Source organism: Haematobia irritans, chromosome 3 (genome assembly GCF_050003625.1).
Source record: "Haematobia irritans isolate KBUSLIRL chromosome 3, ASM5000362v1, whole genome shotgun sequence".
NCBI lineage: Eukaryota > Metazoa > Arthropoda > Insecta > Diptera > Muscidae > Haematobia > Haematobia irritans.
This window is the reverse complement of record NC_134399.1, coordinates 130,718,330-130,738,644: the sequence shown is the minus strand read 5'-3', so window position 1 is coordinate 130,738,644 and position 20,315 is coordinate 130,718,330. Positions and strand designations below refer to the sequence as shown.

The 20,315-nt window shown below is 34.5% G+C and overlaps 1 protein-coding gene across 2 annotated transcripts in view; it reads left to right on the top strand.

Moving 5' to 3' along the window:
• Positions 1–20,315, top strand: part of per (period circadian regulator) — a 34,778-nt gene that overhangs the window by 14,245 nt on the left and 218 nt on the right. For both annotated transcript variants that reach the window (XM_075299640.1, XM_075299641.1), the window contains exons 2-13: positions 3,628–3,876; positions 8,002–8,085; positions 8,162–8,325; positions 8,387–8,494; positions 11,283–11,374; positions 11,450–11,870; positions 11,942–12,298; positions 12,365–13,719; positions 13,779–13,931; positions 19,752–19,850; positions 19,927–20,067; positions 20,135–20,310. In XM_075299640.1, coding sequence (XP_075155755.1) covers positions 3,785–3,876; positions 8,002–8,085; positions 8,162–8,325; positions 8,387–8,494; positions 11,283–11,374; positions 11,450–11,870; positions 11,942–12,298; positions 12,365–13,719; positions 13,779–13,931; positions 19,752–19,850; positions 19,927–20,067; positions 20,135–20,200 — 3,132 coding nt within the window. In that variant the 5' untranslated portion in view covers positions 3,628–3,784 and the 3' untranslated portion in view covers positions 20,201–20,310. The remainder of the gene's footprint in view (positions 1–3,627; positions 3,877–8,001; positions 8,086–8,161; positions 8,326–8,386; positions 8,495–11,282; positions 11,375–11,449; positions 11,871–11,941; positions 12,299–12,364; positions 13,720–13,778; positions 13,932–19,751; positions 19,851–19,926; positions 20,068–20,134; positions 20,311–20,315) is intronic.

Sequence of the window (20,315 nt, the reverse complement as noted above, 5' to 3'; positions counted from 1 at the left end):
AGGAAAATCGGATAAAAATGGCCGTGTCGGGAACCCCAAGAATCCTCAACATGAGAGATAGGCCTATATGGGAGCTATATCACAGCTCGGACCGATAAATACTATATTTGGCTTTCATATTTGTTGACCTAGGTTAGGTTAGGTGGCAGACCGATGTATCAGGCTCACTTAGACTATTCAGTCCATTGTGATACCACATTGGTGAACTTCTCTCTTATCACTGAGTGCTGCCCGATTGCATGTTAAGCTCAATGACAAGGGACCTCCTTTTTATAGCCGAGTCCGAACGGCGTTCCACATTGCAGTGAAACCACTTAGAGAAGCTTTGAAACCCTCAGAAATGTCACCAGCATTACTGAGGTGGGATAATCCACTTTTTGGTGTTCGGTCGAAGCAGGAATCGAACCCACGACCTTGTGTATGCAAGGCGGGCATGCTAACCATTTCACCACGGTGGCTCCCGTACCTCTAGATTTGCAATTTCAGGTAAATCGGAATAAAAACCCATTCCAAGAGGTAAAATCGGGAAACCGGTCTATACGTGGGCTATATCAAAACATGGACCGGTACACTTATTGTGGACCCAGAATACCTCTTGATTTTCATATCTGATAAACTTGCGGTATGTAGGTTAGGTTAGGTTAGGTTATGTGGCAGCCCGATGTATCAGGCTCACTTAGACTATTCAGTCCATTGTGATACCACAGTGGTGAACTTCTCTCTTATCACTGAGTGCTGCCCGATTCCATGTTAAGCTCAATGACAAGGGACCTCCTTTTTATAGCCGAGTCCGAACGGCGTTCCACATTGCAGTGAAACCACTTAGAGAAGTTTTGAAACCCTCAGAAATGTCACCAGCATTACTGAGGTGGGATAATCCACCGCTGCGGTATGTACATATTCAGGTTGTAGGGTCGATTTATATGACGGGTATATCAAAACCGGACGTTATATAATCCATCTTCAAACTTCAAAATCTCTGCCAAATTTCCGAAACATTGCATTATGGAAGGTTGTAGCGTGATTACAATAGACAGACAGACGGACATTATTATATTGTCTTATTGCATATACTAATATCGCGTACCAAATTATAACCGGTTTGGATGAAATTTGCTCTTCAAAGAGGCTCCGAAAGTCTAAACTGGGGATCGGTTTATATGGAGGCTATATATATGAGAATAAATCGATATAAACCAATTTTTGCATCGATGATAGAGGAACTATACTAATATCGCGTACAAAATTTCAACCGAATCGGACGAAATTTCTACCTCCAGGAAGCTCGGGAAATCAAATCAAGGGATCTAGTTTATATGTGGGCAATATATAATTATGGATCGATATGGAAGAATTTTTGGTTATAGCGCATATACTAACACCACGAACCAAATTTCAACCAGATAGGATGAAATTTGCACGTCTAAGGGGCTCAGCAAGCCAAATCTGAGGGTCGGTTTATATGGTGGCAATGCCTAAAAGTGATCCAATGCAGCCCATTTGCAATACCATCCGACCCACATCATAATAACTACTTAAGTTTCAAGTGGATAGCTGGTTTCGTTCGGAAGTTAGCGTAATTTCAACAGACAGACGGATGGACATCACTAGATCGACTCAGAATTTCACCACGACCCAGATTATATATACTTCATGGGGTCTGAGACCAATATTTCTATGTGTTACGAGCGGAATGACAGAATTAGGTTAGGTTAATCCACTGCTTAAAAACTTTTTTGTGTTCGGTCGAAGCAGGAATCGAACCCACGACCTTGTGTATGCAAGGCGGGCATGCTAACCATTGCATCACGGTGGCTCCCAGAGTTAATATACACGCAAACAAATAATTCTTTCCTCCCAAACGAAATTTTAGACAAACAAAGTTCGTTTCTCATATGCTTTTCGCTGAAAGGAAGTGTATTTGGAAGAAAAGTATATACTTTTTGTGATAAACGTTTATTCTTTTCCAGGATGTAAAAACAATTTCATAAAGACTAACTCAAAAAAAATTTTTTCTGGCTAATTGCATTTTCCCTCATATCTTTCTCACTTCCACGAAGTTGTTTAGTTCTTAGCACCTTTTTCTGTAATACAAACAATGTAGAAGAAATTATACGATTTTATAAATTTTTAAAATTTTTTTTACCTTTCGCCTGGACGGAGAATCGAACCGCGGACCATGCAATTTGTAAGCCAACACACTATCCACTGAGCTATGTAGCCGTTATTGTCATCAATAGACAATTACCCATATAAGTTATATTTATATAGCATAGCTTGCGGCGCCCACGAGCCGATTAAACAAAGTTTATTTCACAGAAAAATACATTTAGTTGGGCACCATGGAGCAGTGGTTGCTACGTCTGACTTGCATGCCAAGGGTCGTGGGTGCGATCCCTGCTTCGACCAAAGTTTTTTTTTTGTTTTTTTTTTACATATATTCCAGATATGTTAGGAAGATTCCGAAAAAATGTTCAACATTACATTGTAGTATATTAAATTTTGAACTGTAAAATGTGTCTTATTAAAGACCTAGTCAGAAAAGAACAGTGTTTGATATAAACGAAATGGACTGTGTTGTTGGTTCAAAAATAACTTTTTTTATTAAAAAAATTAACATTTTGTAACAAACGAATTTTTTTGGTGATAAAAGTGTATACTTTTCGAAGCAATTCAAAAAACTCTAACAAAAGAAAAACGTTTTCGGTACACGTTTTCCAAACGTTTTTTTTTTCTTTGCGTGTACGCTCGTACTATGGTGGGGCATATAAAAACTATCGATAGCCCTTATTATTGTTAATTTACCACATATATATCGATGTCTCCATTCCAAAGTAAGCTAAGCCTAAAAAGTGAATTTTACATGAAATAAGTTCAAAGTTTTTTTTTTGGAATTTCTCAAAAACCGTATAAGATATAAATTAACTCTTTTCGGTCTTAAAATCATGTTTACTGTAGATTTTTTTAGTATATACGAATTCAAAATAGTGATAATAGAACATGGCTAAAAATGATTTAGACCACTTTAGACCGAACAAAGCTTTTTTCCCTTTTTGAATTGGAAATTTTTAAAACTTAAATCACAGACTACGTACAATATTAACCATAACTTTTAATAGAAGCGTCCAATAATTTCGAACAACGAACTCCATCAAAAAACGCTAAGTCGACTTAGCGTACTCTGGAATGAGACATCGATATGTACTGTCTCAAAATGCTGGAATTTGATTGGATGTTAGTAGGATTTTCCAAATTGACATCCCTTCTGATGATGGTGATGAGTGTGCTTTTACACGCACATTTACACTGACGGGAAATATTCAAAAGAACATGTGCTGCCGCGCTTCAAAAAACACCGATGTTACTGACACGTGATACAAAACGGATACATGATACATAGAAGCAGATATAATCAAATTGATTTCATCAACAAACTTTCAGTTCAAGACTCAATGGCCACCAGTGATAATAGAAATAATTTGATATCAAGTTAAAAATAAAAGTAAATTGAAATGCTAAAAATAAGAATAAACAAATAAATATACAAAAAAAATATAACATAGATTTATAATTAAAAAATATAAATATTATTATAATAATTATAATATATTTTTATATTTTCAATAGATTATTGTCTGCAAGAAAATAATGTGATTTGAAAAGAAGTGCACTTTTTAAGAGGGAATAGTACAAAATAATATACGAATACAAAACGGAAATTTATATATCACTTCAAATATAAACTACTTACTGTTCTTAAGTATCAGCTGAAAAAAAATCCAAGATGGAAGGAGAATCTACAGAATCAACTCACAACACCAAGGTGTCCGATTCCGCATATTCCAACAGTTGCAGTAACAGTCAATCACAAAGAAGGTAATTGTTATATTTATCATTTTGTTCATTATTTTACAAGAGCGAATTAGTGTGCTATGATTTGAACCTATGAAGCATTGGTTGTAGTGGTTAACAATATTCCGAAATGGGGTAGCTGTCATAAATGGTGAGAATAATGTTGTAGTTACTAAGGTTCAATGGTTTGTATAATTTTAGAGTTAGGAAAAACAGAAAATAATTTGAAAGTCTCACACCCAGAGAAGGAATATAATCAAAAAGATCAAAATGTTATTTTTGGATGGTGACTATGTAACATTTTCATCGGAAATTATGTATCTGTTTTCAGAAAGCATTTTATGTTTGACGAGAGCACAACATTTTTGCGATAAACATGTTACGTGGTCACCATCCAAAAACAAAATTTTGCTCTTGAAACATGGTTGAGGTGATCATATTCCTTCTCTGCGTGAACATTTTTGTTGTTGTTGTTGTAGCCCTTTGGAGTTGGTATTTTCGAGTTTTTCGGGAAATAAGCATAGTCCAAATGGGGGTTTGCAGTCCTTGGACAGGGTTGAAAACCCTGTGTCCGCCCCGGGCCGTAGACCCGACTGCAACGAGGGCGGGTGTTGTTGTTGTTGTAGCAGTTTATTGTGATTTCATCCATTTTTATGTTATACGCTTTGGTACTTCAGCTTGTGGCCAGATCGAGGAACTCTGCGACTAATGTGGGGTGCATCCAGAGTGACCTGGCGGTAAGTCGGGTTGGTTTAGCTGGGCAAGAGAAAAGATGACGCGTGTCGTGTGGCCCTTGGTTGCAAATTGGACATACGTCAGCTACGCTGCTATCAATCACTGATAAATAGGAATTGAGGCTGCTGCACTTGCCTGATCTTAACTGGGCTAAAACTACCCTAGTCTGCCGTAGGAGGTCTCTTTCCTCCGGTGCTATGGGCGGTGGACGGACTCCGTGTTGCATACTGTATTAACGACCGTAGGTTTTGGGGTTCACACGGAAAGCTGCCTTGTGATGTAAGGTCAATGGCAATATTTCGCGCATTCATCCTGTATTGCTGTATTCAGAAGATAGAGGCAATTGTTAGTATGACCTCTTATTTGCGGTCATACTAACAAATAGGAGATATCTGGTTATTAACCAGGTGCCAGACTTCTGAAAATTAATCTGTGGTTATCAACGTCCGCAACATGTAAAACTTTCACAAACACGTCCGCATGTGCTTGCTCCTGAGCCGCTTTTGCCCAGTGCTCCCTATTGTAGCCTAGCATGTATCAATTTGCAATCTATGACCCTTCTGAAGAGTAATCAGATGGGTGCCACCCAATTATAGTAATTGGAAATGTGAAAAGCGTCATAAATGATTAGATAGAATATCGACAATTATCGGCTCGAAATCTGGCCTTAATCCAAGAAATGGATCACTGGATTTACGATAGCGGAATTAGACCAATCCTTATATAAGAACCGATAAAAGTGGTGAGCAAATACAACATAAGAATTTTTCAAACGAATCCATCCGAAATGCTGCTTTGAATAAATGAGGTCTACGTTAACTTGAGGACGTAAGAGCTATGGAGATATAGATAAGAAGCGATCATTTTGAAGATGTTGGGAGATTAGATGGAGATATGGAAAATGAAAACCAACCATCACAAGATAAAAAAAGGGAAAAGGCGAAGAAGACTGCGCCAGGATATGAAGACCTTGAAGCACTACCCATTTTACTGTCCTGTATTTACGAGATATGATCCCACTATATGAAGGAAGAGATGATGATGAAAACTTTGTTCATCTTGAAAACAGCGACTGGAAAATGGTAGCGGAATATATTGTGGGTACAGAGTTTCTAAAATAAGAGGAAGATAAGATGAAAAGCGAACACCGACTTGAGTATGCTCGTCTAAGTAATACAGGGAAAACTTGATCCCTTAGGTTAGGTTAGGTTAAAGGGGCAGCCCGATTAAGTTACAGGCTCACTTAGACTATTCAGTCCATTGTGATACCACATTAACTAAAAGTACCTATTATATATGGGCACTTCTAGATTTGACCGCTGAACCTTCTCTATTATTTTCTTCTGTTGAACCAACTAGATTGTTCCAAAAACATTAGCAGACTACTTAAGTTAACGTTTTGCAGGTCCGCCAGTAATCTAAAGCTATATGCCCCAAAATACACAAAATGCAGGACACTCACACAAGAGGTGTTTAATTGATTCCTTTTCCTCCGCATCATGACAGCTCATTATAATTCGCGCCAATAGTTTTTGCAAAATCGCCTATCAGACAGCGACCCGTTATAGCAGATATCAGGAGTGAAATCTGACGTCTTGAGTACACTAGCATATCTGTGTCATACCAACAGATTCTAGTTCCCCTAGAATATGTCAAGTACTTCCTAGCCTTGCTAAATCATCCGCTTCGCAGTTCCCCGGTATGTTTCTATGGCCAGGCACCCATATTAGGTGAATATTGTACTACTCAGCCATCTCGTTGAGAGATTTGCGGCAGCCGATGACCGTTTTCGAGTTGAGGAATACAGAGTCCAAAGATTTTATTGCAGATTGACTTTCTGAGTATATATTAATGCCCACATTTTTTGGAACATCACTTCTCAGCCAATTCGCCACCTCTCTTATTGCTAATATTTCAGCCTGAAAAACACTACAGTGATTAGGTAATCTTTTCGCTATTCGAAGTTCCAGGTTTTTAGAATATACTCCGAAACCCACTTGTCCATCCAATTTAGAACCATCAGTGTAGAAAACTATATGACGTTTATTCCCTGGGGTCTGTGTGCACCACGCCTCACTGTTTGAAATTGGAGTTTCAAACTTTTTGTCGATCCCTTGATCCCCGTTGGATGCAGACGGGTGATTAGATACCTGAAAATACTAGATCGTAGCTTAAATAGCACCCATCTGGTCTTCCTATGTAGCTATTTTCTCTTCCACAATAAAATGGTATTTCATCCAGTCCGATACTTCCCAGAAATGAGATAATGACATTGTGCAACACATCGACGTATCAAATCGACGATGATTAAAGTGATTCCAACAAATGTTACCCTCGTGGACGTAACATAATTTACTACTATATTGGGTCTTAATGTGTCAAAAGGATGGATGTTTCATCGTACAAAACTGATGCATACCGGGACAATTAGCATGGCACATTCCTGCGGCCGACCTCTACAGTATGCTTCAAAAACGTCATAACATATTGCACTAACAATTTAAGATAGCTCTACGAATTATGTGGATTTGCTGTAGGGGCGCCATCGGAATTTTTCGCTCTAATCGAAAGGCGACGCGGGTTCGTATCGGTCTCTTCTTACTGCTTCTCTCACTTGTGCAAGAACTTCGTTTCTAGCATCGACCAGGTTTTCACCTATTTGGGACAGATGTCGGAAATCAAACCTAAAGATTTATTAGCCTATAGTGGAATCTTCTCCCGTCTAATCGAAGTAAATAGCTTTAGGTTAGCCTTACCGTAGTTCACAAACATTCTGTTCTCAAGAGCTCTGTAATTAGGTCAATCATTACCATAATCGGGAGGTGGTCAGAGACCATCGTTATCTCTCCATGTCCTTTCGGAGTACAAGCTAAGAGCTGACCATTATTATATCCGGGAAGTTTCGGAAACCGCCGTGTGGGCCCTCGTTGAAGGGTGCTCCTCGTTCATGACACAGACGCCTATATCTACAGTAGAATCCGCTGCACCGCACGGAGTAGCCTCCCTTCGTAGCGGTCCCGAACAGACTGGACACTAAAAATGCGCTGCGTTGTCTTCAATGTCGTCGGCATAAAGGAGGGAAATACTGAGTAGATTGGCTGAATTTTCTTAAGATAGAGATAGGGAATGGGGTATTGATGATACTTAGGTTTCCCACTGAATTTAAATTTTGAGTGTCGAAGCAAATGTGCTTGCTTATCGTTGTCTCTTATAATCGGATCCTGCCCCTTTGAATGTTTAGCTCAATGGCAAATGACTTTCTTAAAGCGAATTTTGGACCGCGTTTTAACCAGGCAGCACGGTGAAAACCTGAGTATAAAGATGTTTTATATGGTCATCGATCTTCACGAAATATCGCCATCCTTAATTTTTCTTCGTCAAGTAGTTTAAAAATGCCTCTTTCTTTTCTTACAGTGGCAGTTCCAAATCTCGTCTGAGTGGAAGTCACTCATCAGGCAGCAGTGGTTATGGCGGCAAGCCATCCACACAAACAAGCAGGTTAAAACTTAATCCTCTCAATAATTTGTTCGATCAAACTAATTTTAGATATTTTCTCTATTTCCCAACCTTCAAGTGAAATTCATCTCACAAAACGTGGAAAGGATAAAGGCAGGAAAAAGAAGAAGCAAAAATGTTCATCCACAGCTGTGAGCAATAATTTGGATTCACAAGAGGATGTTACCAAGGCTAGCGAAACAAAAGTTGACGAAGAAAATGATCTCAATGATATAACTATGAGTAAGTAATTACCGAAATAAATAAATTGGAATATTCATTGACTCTTCTCCTTCGAGAATAGCTCAAAGTAATCGTCAAAAGGAAAATAAGGAAAACTTGGAAAATGACATCAGTGAACATAAATCAGAGAAATCTTTGCATCATTCTCCCATCCCATCACCATTATCAGGTAAGTTTAATAATGTGAATTATATCTTTATTTTATATACAACTGGAGGGAATATCCAAACATTTAATATCCAAATATTTTGTCAACATTTTATTTCTTAGAAAATTTTGTCAAAATGTTATTTCTATAGGTAATTTTGTTAAACTTTTATTTCTATAGAAAATTTTGCCAAAATTTTCTTTCTATAGAAAATTTTGTCAAAATTTCATTTCTATAGAAAATTTTGCCAAAACTTTATTTCTATAGAAAATTTTGTCAAAATTTCATTTCTATAGAAAATTTTGCCAAAACTTTAATTCTATAGAATATTTTATCAAATTTTATTTCTATAGAAAATTTTGTTAAAATTTTATTTCTATTGAAAATTTTGTCAAAATCTCATTTCTATAGAAAATTTTGTCAAAACTTTATTTCTATAGAAAATTTTGTCAAAACTTTATTTCTATAGAATATTTTGTCACAATTTTATTTCTATAGAAAATTTTGTCAAAATTTTAATTTCTATAGAATTTTTTTCAAATTTTATTTCTATCGAAAATTTTGTCAAAATTTTAATTTCTATAGAATTTTTTTCAAAATTTTATTCCTAAGTAATAGAAATAAAATTTTCTCATAATTTTATTTCTATAGAAAATTTTGTCACATTTTATTTCTATAGAAAATTTTGTCAACATTTTATTTCTATAGAAAATTTTGTCAAAATTTTACATCTATAGCAAATTTTGTCAAAATTTTATTTCTATAGAAAATTTTGTCAAAATTTTATTTCTATAGAAAATTTTGTCAAAATTTTATTTCTATAGAAAATGTTTTCAAAATTTTATTTCTATAGAAAATTTTATTTTTATAGAAAATTTTCTCAACTTTTTATTTTTATAGAAAATTTTGTCAAAATTTTATTTCTATAGAAAATTTTGTCAAAATTTTATTTCTATAGAAAATTTTCTCAACTTTTTATTTCTATAGAAAATTTTGTCAAAATTTTATTTCTGTAGAAAATTTTGACAAAATTTTATTTCTGTAGAAAATTTTGTCAAAACTTTATTTCTATAGAATATTTTGTCACAATTTTATTTCTATAAAAAATTTTGTCAAAATTTTATTTCTATAGAAAATTTTGTCAAAATTTTAATTTATATAGATTTTTTTTTTTAATTTTTATTTCTATAGAAAATTTTTATTAAATTTTAATTTCAATAGAAAATTTTGTCAAAGTTTTAATTTATATAGAAAATTTTGTCAAAATTTTATTCCTAAGGAATAGAAATAAACTTTTCTCAAAATTTTATTTCTATAGAAAATTTTGTCAAAATTTTATTTCTATAGAAAATTTTGTCAAAATTTTATTTCTATAGAAAATTTTGTCAACATTTCTATAGAAAATTTTGTCAAAATTTTATTTCTGTAGAAAATTTTGACAAAATTTTATTTCTGTAGAAAATTTTGTCAAAACTTTATTTCTATAGAATATTTTGTCACAATTTTATTTCTATAGAAAATTTTGTCAAAATTTTAATTTATATAGATTTTTTTTTTAAATTTTTATTTCTATAGAAAATTTTTATTAAATTTTAATTTCAATAGAAAATTTTGTCAAAATTTTATTCCTAAGGAATAGAAATAAAATTTTCTCAAAATTTTTTTTCTATAGAAAATTTTGTCAAAATTTTATTTCTATCGAAAATTTTGTCAAAATTTTATTTCTATAGAAAATTTTGTCAAAATTTATTTCTATAGAAAATTTTGTCAACATTTCTATAGAAAATTTTGGCAAAATTTTACTTCTATAGAAATTTTTGTCAAAATTTTATTTTTATAGAAAATTTTGTCAAATTTTTTTTTCTATAGAAAATTTTGTCAAAATTTTATTTTAATAGAAAATTTTCTCAAAATTTTATTTCTATAGAAAATTTTGTCAAAATTTTATTTCTATAGAAAATTATGTGAAAATTTTATTTCTATAGAAAATTTTGACAAAATCTTATTTCTATAGAAAATTTTGACAAAATTTTATTTCTAGAGATTTTTTTTTTAATTTTAATTACTACAGAAAATTTTGTCAAAATTTTATTTCTATAGAAAATTTTGTCAAAATTTTATTTCTATAGAAAATCTTGTCAAAATTTTAATTTCTATATTTTTTTTTTTTTTAATTTTAATTACTACAGAAAATTTTGTAAAAATTTTATTTCTATAGAAAATTTTGTTAAAATTTTAATTTCTATAGAAAATTTTGTCAAAATTTTTTTTCAATGGAAGATTTTGTCAAAATTATATTTCTATAGAAATTTTTTTCAAAATTTTAATTTCTATAGAATTTTTGTTTTTTAATTTTAATTTCTATGGAAAATTTTGTCAAAAGTTTAATTTCTATAGAAAATTTTGTCAAAATTTTAATTTCAATAGAAAATTTTGTCCAAATTTCATTTCTATAGAAAATTTTGTCAAAATTGTATTCCTAATTAATTTTGTCAAAATTTTGCTTGTATGGAAAATCTTGTCTTAATTTCATTTCTTAAATAGAAAATAATTATTCAAGCTTGAGATCGGAATTATACCAGAATTCATAAAAAATTCGATGAAAAACATTTACAAACGATCTCCAGCTTCAATAATTATTTTCTATTTAATAAAAAAGAAATATAGAATAAAATCAAAATTACTAAATTTCCTTTCTATAGAAAAATTTTTGTCTACATTTTATTTCTATAGAAAAATTTGTCAAAATTTCATTTTAATTTTATTGTATATATTTTATTTTTTCATATATCTCGTTTTATCATTATAGCAAATACCAATCAGGGCGTAAAGTCAGAGAAAACTTATGAATCTGCACCAGGAAAATTAGAAAGTTCAGGAAAAACTGAAAAACTTAAAGAGGTAAGTAGCAAAATTTCAAAAAAAAAACACAATTCCTAACAAATGGAATGAACTACATGTTTGCTATGTTAATAGGACAGTTTCTGCTGCGTTATCTCAATGCATGATGGTATCGTCCTCTATACCACACCCAGTATTACCGATGTACTCGGATTTCCACGGGATATGTGGTTGGGACGATCATTTATTGATTTTGTCCATCCAAAAGATCGAGCTACATTTGCTAGTCAGATAACCACTGGTATACCTATTGCCGAATCCCGCAGTAGCATACCCAAGGATGCTCGCAGTTCTTGTTGTGTAATGTTACGACGTTATAGAGGTCTAAAATCCGGAGGCTATGGCGTCATTGGTCGTTCGGTAAACTATGAACCCTTCCGTTTGGGATTAACATTTCGTGAAGCTCCAGAAGAGGCCAGATCAGATAATTCTTTACCCAGTGGCACAAATATGCTTTTAGTAATATGTGCCACACCCATAAAAAGCGCCTACAAAGGTAAGTTGTAAGCAAGTGGAGTTATGTTGATGGTGAATAATGACTTCGATTTCGATTATCCCATTTTACAGTTTGTGACGAATTACTTTCTCGAAAAACTCCTAAATTTACAATACGTCACACAAAGACTGGCACAATTTCCACAGTGGATGGTGGGGCAGTTTCGGCATTGGGCTATTTGCCTCAGGATCTTATAGGACGCTCCATACTCGACTTCTATCATCATGAAGACCTTATAGTTCTCAAGGAAATCTATGAGACTGTAATGAAGAAGGGACAAACAGCTGGAGCTTCATTTTGCAGTAAGCCCTATAGGTTTTTGGTACAAAACGGATGTTTTGTTCTTTTGGATACTGAATGGACTAGCTTTGTAAATCCCTGGTCTAGGAAATTGGAATTTGTTATTGGCCACCATCGTGTGTTCCAGGGTAAGATGACATTTTTTTTATTTATCCAAGAAACTATTCTACAATTGTTGGTGTTTTTTTTTCTAGGTCCAAAAAATTTAAATGTTTTTGATCCTCCCCCAAATAATAGTAAGCCCAAATTATCAGAAGATGCTTTGGCACGCATAACAAGATTGAAGGAAGATATAGTCAAACTTCTAGCTGAAACAATTTCTCGTCCATCCGATACAGTAAAACAAGAAGTATCCCGACGCTGCCAGGCTTTGGCTTCCTTTATGGAACCTTTAATGAATGAGGTAGCACGTAATGATCTAAAATTAGATTTACCCAATGAAAATGAGCTCACCGTATCCGAACGTGATTCAGTAATGTTGGGTGAGATTTCACCACATCATGACTACTATGACAGCAAAAGTTCCATTGAGACACCACCATCATACAATCAACTGAATTACAATGAAAACTTGCAACGGTTTTTTAACAGCAAGCCCATTACGGCTCCAACCGAATCGGATCCCATAAAATTGGAACAATCCTATTGTACGCCCGCCGATACCAGCAGCAATCTCAGTCCCATTCAATGCTTTGAGGATAGTGGTGGAAGCGGTTCATCTCGAAACTGTACTTCAGGCAGTAATGTGAATATGGGCAGTGTCACCAATACGAGTAACACTGGTACTGGCACATCTTCGGGTAGTGCTCCTCTGGTAACACTTACCGAATCATTACTTAAAAAACACAATGATGAAATGGAAAAATGCATGCTCAAGAAACACCGTGAGTCTAGGGGACGTGGTGGTGGTGAAAAGAATAAGAAACCTATTGATAAGGCAATGGAGTATAGTGGACCAGGCCATGGACTGAAACGGGTGGGTTGTCATTCATGGGAAGGTGATGCCAATAGGCCCAAACAACAACACACAAATTTGGTGGATATGCAACGTGAATTCATGGAACATCATAATAACGCACAAGCCTCCTGCAACACTAACAAAGTATTTCATAATCGCCAGAATGTCCTGGATAGCAGTGCCCTGAGAATTCCGTATCCGGCTAGTCTAAATTACACAAGAAATGTGAATTTATGGCCCCCATTTTCTGTGGGTCTCTCTACCCATACCACTCACACCTCACCCATTGCCCAAAATAGTTTTACACCTGCCCCACACAGCATGTTCCCAACGATATATTATATACCCGCTCCTGCACCAACTGCCGCCACTTCTGCTGTTCAAATTAAGCGTAACATAGCCGATATGCCCAGTACTTCAAATCAAACTCTGCCCTTACAGTATATGACCGGGGTCATGTATCCACATCCACCATTATTTTATACACATCCAGCAGCTGCTATGATGTATCAGCCAGTATCATTCTCAAATGTCACCAGCAACATGAGCATGGCAGCGGAAAGGAGTAATCCACCGGTTGACTATAGGACGGTATGTATGCAATTCGAAATAAGAAAAGAAAACAGATTTACAAAAATATTAATTTGCAGAATCCAAATCTGATGATAGCACCAACACCTGCCAAACCCCATCAACAACAATCTCAACCCCCTCAGGGAGCTTTTCATTCCATAACACCAGTACAAATACAACGTCCCTCATCACAGGCAACTTCGGTAAAAGCCGAACCAGGATCGAATATAGTAAGTTAATTAACAGAATAGAAAAATATAAATACAAGTATGCGAATTTATTGTATTTCGCTGAAGATTATTCCGCTCTCCAGAATTCAAGGCGGGCATGACAACAACCACCGAAGGTTTTCCAACAGCGATTCTTTAGAGCAATAGACCCGCAAACTCACCTAGAACTAACACATAAAGCTACATACTTCCACAAAATAATAAATAAATTTGATTGCATGTACACTATCTCAAACAATTGTCCATACACCAAACTGTTGAAAATATATTTCATCATATAGAAAATAATTATTCAAGCTTGATCTTTAAAATACAATTTACTTGAAACTAATATAGCTTTAACAGTTTGGTGTACTGCCATTTCTTCGAGATAGTGTATAATTAGTCATTATAATGGGAATCAGAGGATAAACAAGTATATACAGCCGTAAGTTCGGCCAGGCCGAAGCTTATGTATCCTCCACCATGGATTGCGTAGAAACTTCTTCTAAATACTGCCATCCACAATCGAATTACTTGAGTTGCGGTAACGCTTGCCGATGGCAAGGTATCTTAGATCCTCCTAATTGTAAATAAGTCCATAGGTGGTATATATTAAATTAAATAAGTATATAATTCTGTTTGACAAAATTTTCTATAGAAATAAAATTTTGACAAAATTTTCTATAGAAATAAAATTTTGACAAAAGTTTCTATAGAAATAAAATTTTGACAAAAGTTTCTATAGAAATAAAATTTTGACAAAATTTTCTATAGAAATAAAATTTTGACAAAATTTTCTATAGAAATAAAATTTTGACAAAATTTTCTATAGAAATAAAATTTCGACAAAATTGTCTAAAGAAACAAAATTTTAACAAAATTTTTTTTTAGAAAAAAATTTTGACAAAATTTTCGATAGAAATAAAGTTTTGACAAAATTTTCTATAGAAATAAAATGTTAACAAAAATTTCTATAGAAATAAAATGTTGACAAAATTTTTTATAGAAATAAAATTTTGGTAGATTATTTACCATGAATATGAACCGATATGGACCATTTTTTGTGTCATTGGGGATCGGCTATATAACTATAGACCGATATGGGCCAATTTTGGTATGGTTGTTAGCGGCCATATACTAACACCACGTTCCAAATTTGAACCGGATCGGATGAATTTTGCTCCTCCAAGAGGCTCCGGAGGTCAAATCTGGAGAACGGTTTGTATGAGGGCTATATATAATTACGGACCGATATGGACCAATTCTGGCACGGTTGTTAGAGACCATATACTAACACCATGTTCCACATTTGAACCGGATCGGATGAATTTTGCTCCTCCAAGAGGCTCCGGAGTTCAAATCTGGAGAACCGTTTAAATGTGGGCTATATATAGTTATGATGTGGATCAATTCTCGCACGGTTGTTAGAGACCATATACTAACACCATGTTCCAAATTTCAACCGGATCGGATGAAATTTGCTTCACTTAGAGGCTCCGCATGCCAAATCTGGGGATCGGTTTATATGGGGGCTACATATATTATTAACCGATGTGGACCAATTTTTGCATGGTTGTTAGAGACAATATACCAACATCATGTACCAAATTTCAGCCGGATCGGATGAAATTTGTTTCTCTTTGAAACTCCGCAAGCCATATCTGGGGATCGGTTTATATGAGGGCTATATATAATTATGGACCGATATGGACCAATTTTAGCATGGTTGTTAGAGAACATATACCAACACCATCTACCAAATTTCAGTCGGATCGGATGAAATTTGCTTCTCTTTGAGGATCCGCAAGCCAAATCTGGGGATCGGTTTATATGGGGGCTATATATAATTATGGACCGATGCGGACCACTTTTTGCATGGTTGTTAGAGATCATATACCAAAATCATGTACCAAATTTCAGTCGGATCGGATGAAATTTGCTTCTCTTTGAGGATCCGCAAGCCAAATCTGGGGATCGGTTTATATGGGAGCTATATATAATTATGGACCGATGTGGACCAATTTTTGCATGGTTATTAGAGACCATATACCAACACCATGTACCAAATTTCAGGCGGATCGGATGAAGCTCCGCAAGCCAAATCTGAGGGTCCGTTCATATGGGGGCTATACGTAAAAGTGGACCGATATGGCCCATTTGCAATACCATCCGACCTATATCAAACACAACTACTTGTGCAAGTTTCAAGTCGATAGCTTGTTTTATTCGGAAGTTAGCGTGATTTCAAGAGACTGACGGACAACATGCTTAGATCGACTCAGAATTTCACCACGACCCAGAATATATATACTTTATGGGGTCTTAGAGCAATATTTCGATGTGTTACAAACGGAATGACAAAGTTAATATACCCCCATCCTATGGTGGATGGTATAAAAAGAGTACTCACGAGAGATTATATCCCAATACTTACTCATATTGGGTATATACTTTGAATTTAATCATGGATTATAAATTACATAGATGGTTCCTAAAATTGAGACCAAAATAAAGTAAATTAGAAAATTGATTGAAAAGATTTACATTTTTTGTTGAAGTTCAAATGCCGTTCTATTAAGTTTTTATTAAAATAACATTTTAATTTTCAAGTATAATCCCGCCGTTAGGATTTGTCTATACCTTTTCTGCCTTCCGGTGCGAAAATAAGAACATTTTTCTAACGTCAAATGTCATCAGCCCCGCCTTTCGGCATCCGAGCTTTTTGACATTCATACTTTGTGACACTCTCGATTTTTGGCTTTTCTTTTACGAAGGTAAATAAATTTTGGTTTTTCTTCTACGAAGGTAAATATTGTTTCACGAGCAATAATTTATTAAATAAAGCCCAATATTTTGGTTCAAATTCTAAACCATTGCCTTTTTATTTATTTTACTTTTATGCGCATACATTGGTCCTTCGAACCGGATTAATTATCCCAATTAACATTCTAATTAAACAAAAAATATATATTCCAATTAAAAAAATAAATGATTTTTTTTTTTTCGTAAAAAATTAGGTTGCACTCAAATTAAAAGATAAATCCAACTGTAATTATAAGCGGAAAATGCCTAAAAAAGTATAAACTATTGTAAAATTATTATAAATATATAAACAAAAATATACTATTGCATTTTTGACGAAAATCAATTAAATTTTTAATTGAACCATTTAAAATATTAATTGAAGGTGCTGAAATAATGCAATTAAGTCAAGTATATTTTTTATTTCTAATTAATAATGCAATTAACTTTTTAATCAAGGAATAATGCAATTAACTTTTTAATCAAGTGTAGTTTTTATTTCTAATTAATTAATTAGTTTTTTCTGTGCACAGAAACAATATTTTTATGGTTGAATTACGATATTCATTGATCTAATTAATGTTTTAACTGAAATGTCTTCAATCACGGAAATTATAGTATCAAGTTTTAATTGGGCATAAAAAATAATTAATTAAAAAATTAATTGATATCATTAGCAAATTTCAATTTATTATTGCAAAACTGAATTAATTTTTAATTAAAAAATTTAAAATAGTAGTAGTAGTCTTCCGAGTTTGATTAAAATGTTAAAAGAATCAACTATTTTTTTAGTTAAAAATTAAAAAAAAAAATTCAAGCATTGACTTAATTGACTAAAAGTTTATAGTTTGATTAATTAAAGCTATGGTCACACTAGGCAAATGTTTGACCAAAATGAGTATCAAACATTTTCCAAATATCTGGAAACTAATCCTACCGTGATGTTATAGATCCCATATGAGCTAAATATGTTTTCTGGTTTGGCTGTGGCGACGGATTCATTTTTGATTTCTGTCAAATATTTGCCCAGTGTGACCATAGCATAATTAAATTTTTATACCCTCCACCATAGGATGGGAGGTATATTAACTTTGTCATTCCGTTTGTAACACATCGAAATATTGATCTAAGACCCCATAAAGTATATATATTCTGGGTCGTGGTGAAATTCTGAGTCGATCTGAGCATGTCCGTCCGCCCGTCCGCCCGTCTGTTGAAATCACGCTAACTTCCGAACGAAACAAGCTATCGACTTGAAACTTGGAACAAGTAGTTGTTATTGATGTAGGTCGGATGGTATTGTAAATGGGCCATATCGGTCCACTTTTACGTATAGCCCCCATATAAACGGACCCCCAAATTTGGCTTGCGAGGCCTCTAAGAGAAGCAAATTTCATCCGATCCGGCTGAAATTTGGTACATGGTGTTAGTATATGGTCTCTAACAACCATGCAAAAATTGGTCCACATCGGTACATAATTATATATAGCCCCCATATAAACCGCTCCCCCGATTTGGTTTGCGGAGCCTCTAAGAGAAGCAAATTTCATCCGATCCGGCTGAAATTTGGTACATGGTGTTAGTATATGGTCTCTAACAACAATGCAAAAATTGGTCCACATCGGTCCATAATTATATATAGCCCCCATATAAACCGATCCTCTGATTTGGCTTGCGGAGCCTCTAAGAGAAGCAAATTTCATCCGATCCAGCTGAAATTTGGTACATGGTGTTAGTGTATGGTCTCTAACAACCATACAAAAATTGGTCCACATCGGTCCAAAATTATATGTAGCCCCCATATAAACCTATCACCAGATTTGACCTCCGGAGCATCTTGGAAGAGCAAAATTCTTCCCATTCGGTTGAAATTTGGTACGTGATGTTAGTATATGGTATCCAACAACCATGCAGGAATTGGTTCCTATCAGTCCATAATTATATATAGCTCCCATATAAACCGATCGCCAGATTTGACCTCCGGTCCCTTTTGGAGAAGCAAAATTCATCCGATCTGGTTGAAATTTGGTACGTGGTGGTACTATATGATATTTAACAACCACGCCAAAAGTGGTCCAAATCAGTCCATAATCATTTATAGCCCCCATATAAACCGATCCCGAGATTTGGAGCCTCTTGGAGGAGCAAATTTCATCCGAGTGAGTTGAAATTTGTGCATGACAGTCTTTCGTAGAAGTTTCTACGCAATCCATGGTGGAGGGTACATAAGATTCGGCCTGGCCGAACTTAGTGCTGTATATACTTGTTTTAATTAAAAAGTTTTCAGTCAAAGCTTCAGCCAACTTTTTAATTGGAAATATGTTGGTGATATTTTTTCACCTCATCTTGGAACTGACTCAAAATTAGAACAAAATGTTAGAAAATTAGTCTTTGAGCTGACACATTTTTTCCGAGGAAATATACAGATCATGTATGCAGTCTATAATCTATGCTTTATATGAGTAACATGTATGCCACCGTGGTGCAATGGTTAGCATGCCCGCCTTGCATACACAAGGTCGTGGGTTCGATTCCTGCTTCGACCGAACACCAAAAAGTTTTTCAGCGGTGGATTATCCCACCTCAGTAATGCTGGTGACATTTCTGAGGGTTTCAAAGCTTCTCTAAGTGGTTTCACTGCAATGTGGAACGCCGTTCGGACTCGGCTATAAAAAGGAGGTCCCTTGTCATTGAGCTTAACATGGAATCGGGCAGCACTCAGTGATAAGAGAGAAGTTCACCAATGTGTATCACAATGGACTGAATAGTCTAAGTGAGCCTGATACATCGGGCTGCCACCTAACCTAACATGCATATCAGTACTCATACTCGTCAGCATTGTTGCCACATCTAATGTTTGAGCCTTCAGAAATCAGAGAAATTCAGCTACAGGTGCGAGGTCTTTGATTAGACATCACCTTTGTAGAAATTTAAGTCTACTTTTCTCTATAGACTGCACACTTCTTAATTTTAGCTAATAAATGCAAATTTGTACAGCACTATTTTGAATTTTAATTTCTATTATTTTTTTCGTAGGCCCCATCGGACTCTTCAAAAAAGGGTACTGCCGGTTCACCCATTGTATCTGTTATCGGTGACTATGTTTCGGATCAACACAATGAAAATATTTTAAAGGTAAATAAATATTATAGTGGCTCAACTTCTTGTCGAAATAACACCCTCGCTGTTTTTTATTAATATTTCTTTTCAGCCCAATACTGACAGTAATGGAAATAGTGATGACATGGATGGTTCAAGTTTTTCCTCATTTTACTCGTCATTTATTAAAACTACAGATGGTTCGGATAGCCCACAGGAAAATGATAATAGCAAGGAAGCAAGGAAATTTAAAGTATGTACATTTTCACAATAAATATTCTGTCGATGGTGGTTCTATTGTACTCTATTATATTTTGCAGGTACAACCTGAAGAAAAGATAGTTGAAAATGCTGAAGAAGATGAAACACAACATGGTGGATTGTAAATTGTTATTTCTAACAAGATAATAATGAAAGAATTAGGATATGAAGATGAAATGAGATTTTAAAAGTCTGCTATGCATCGCTCAAGTACAATATCGTAGAAACGAAGACAGTAAG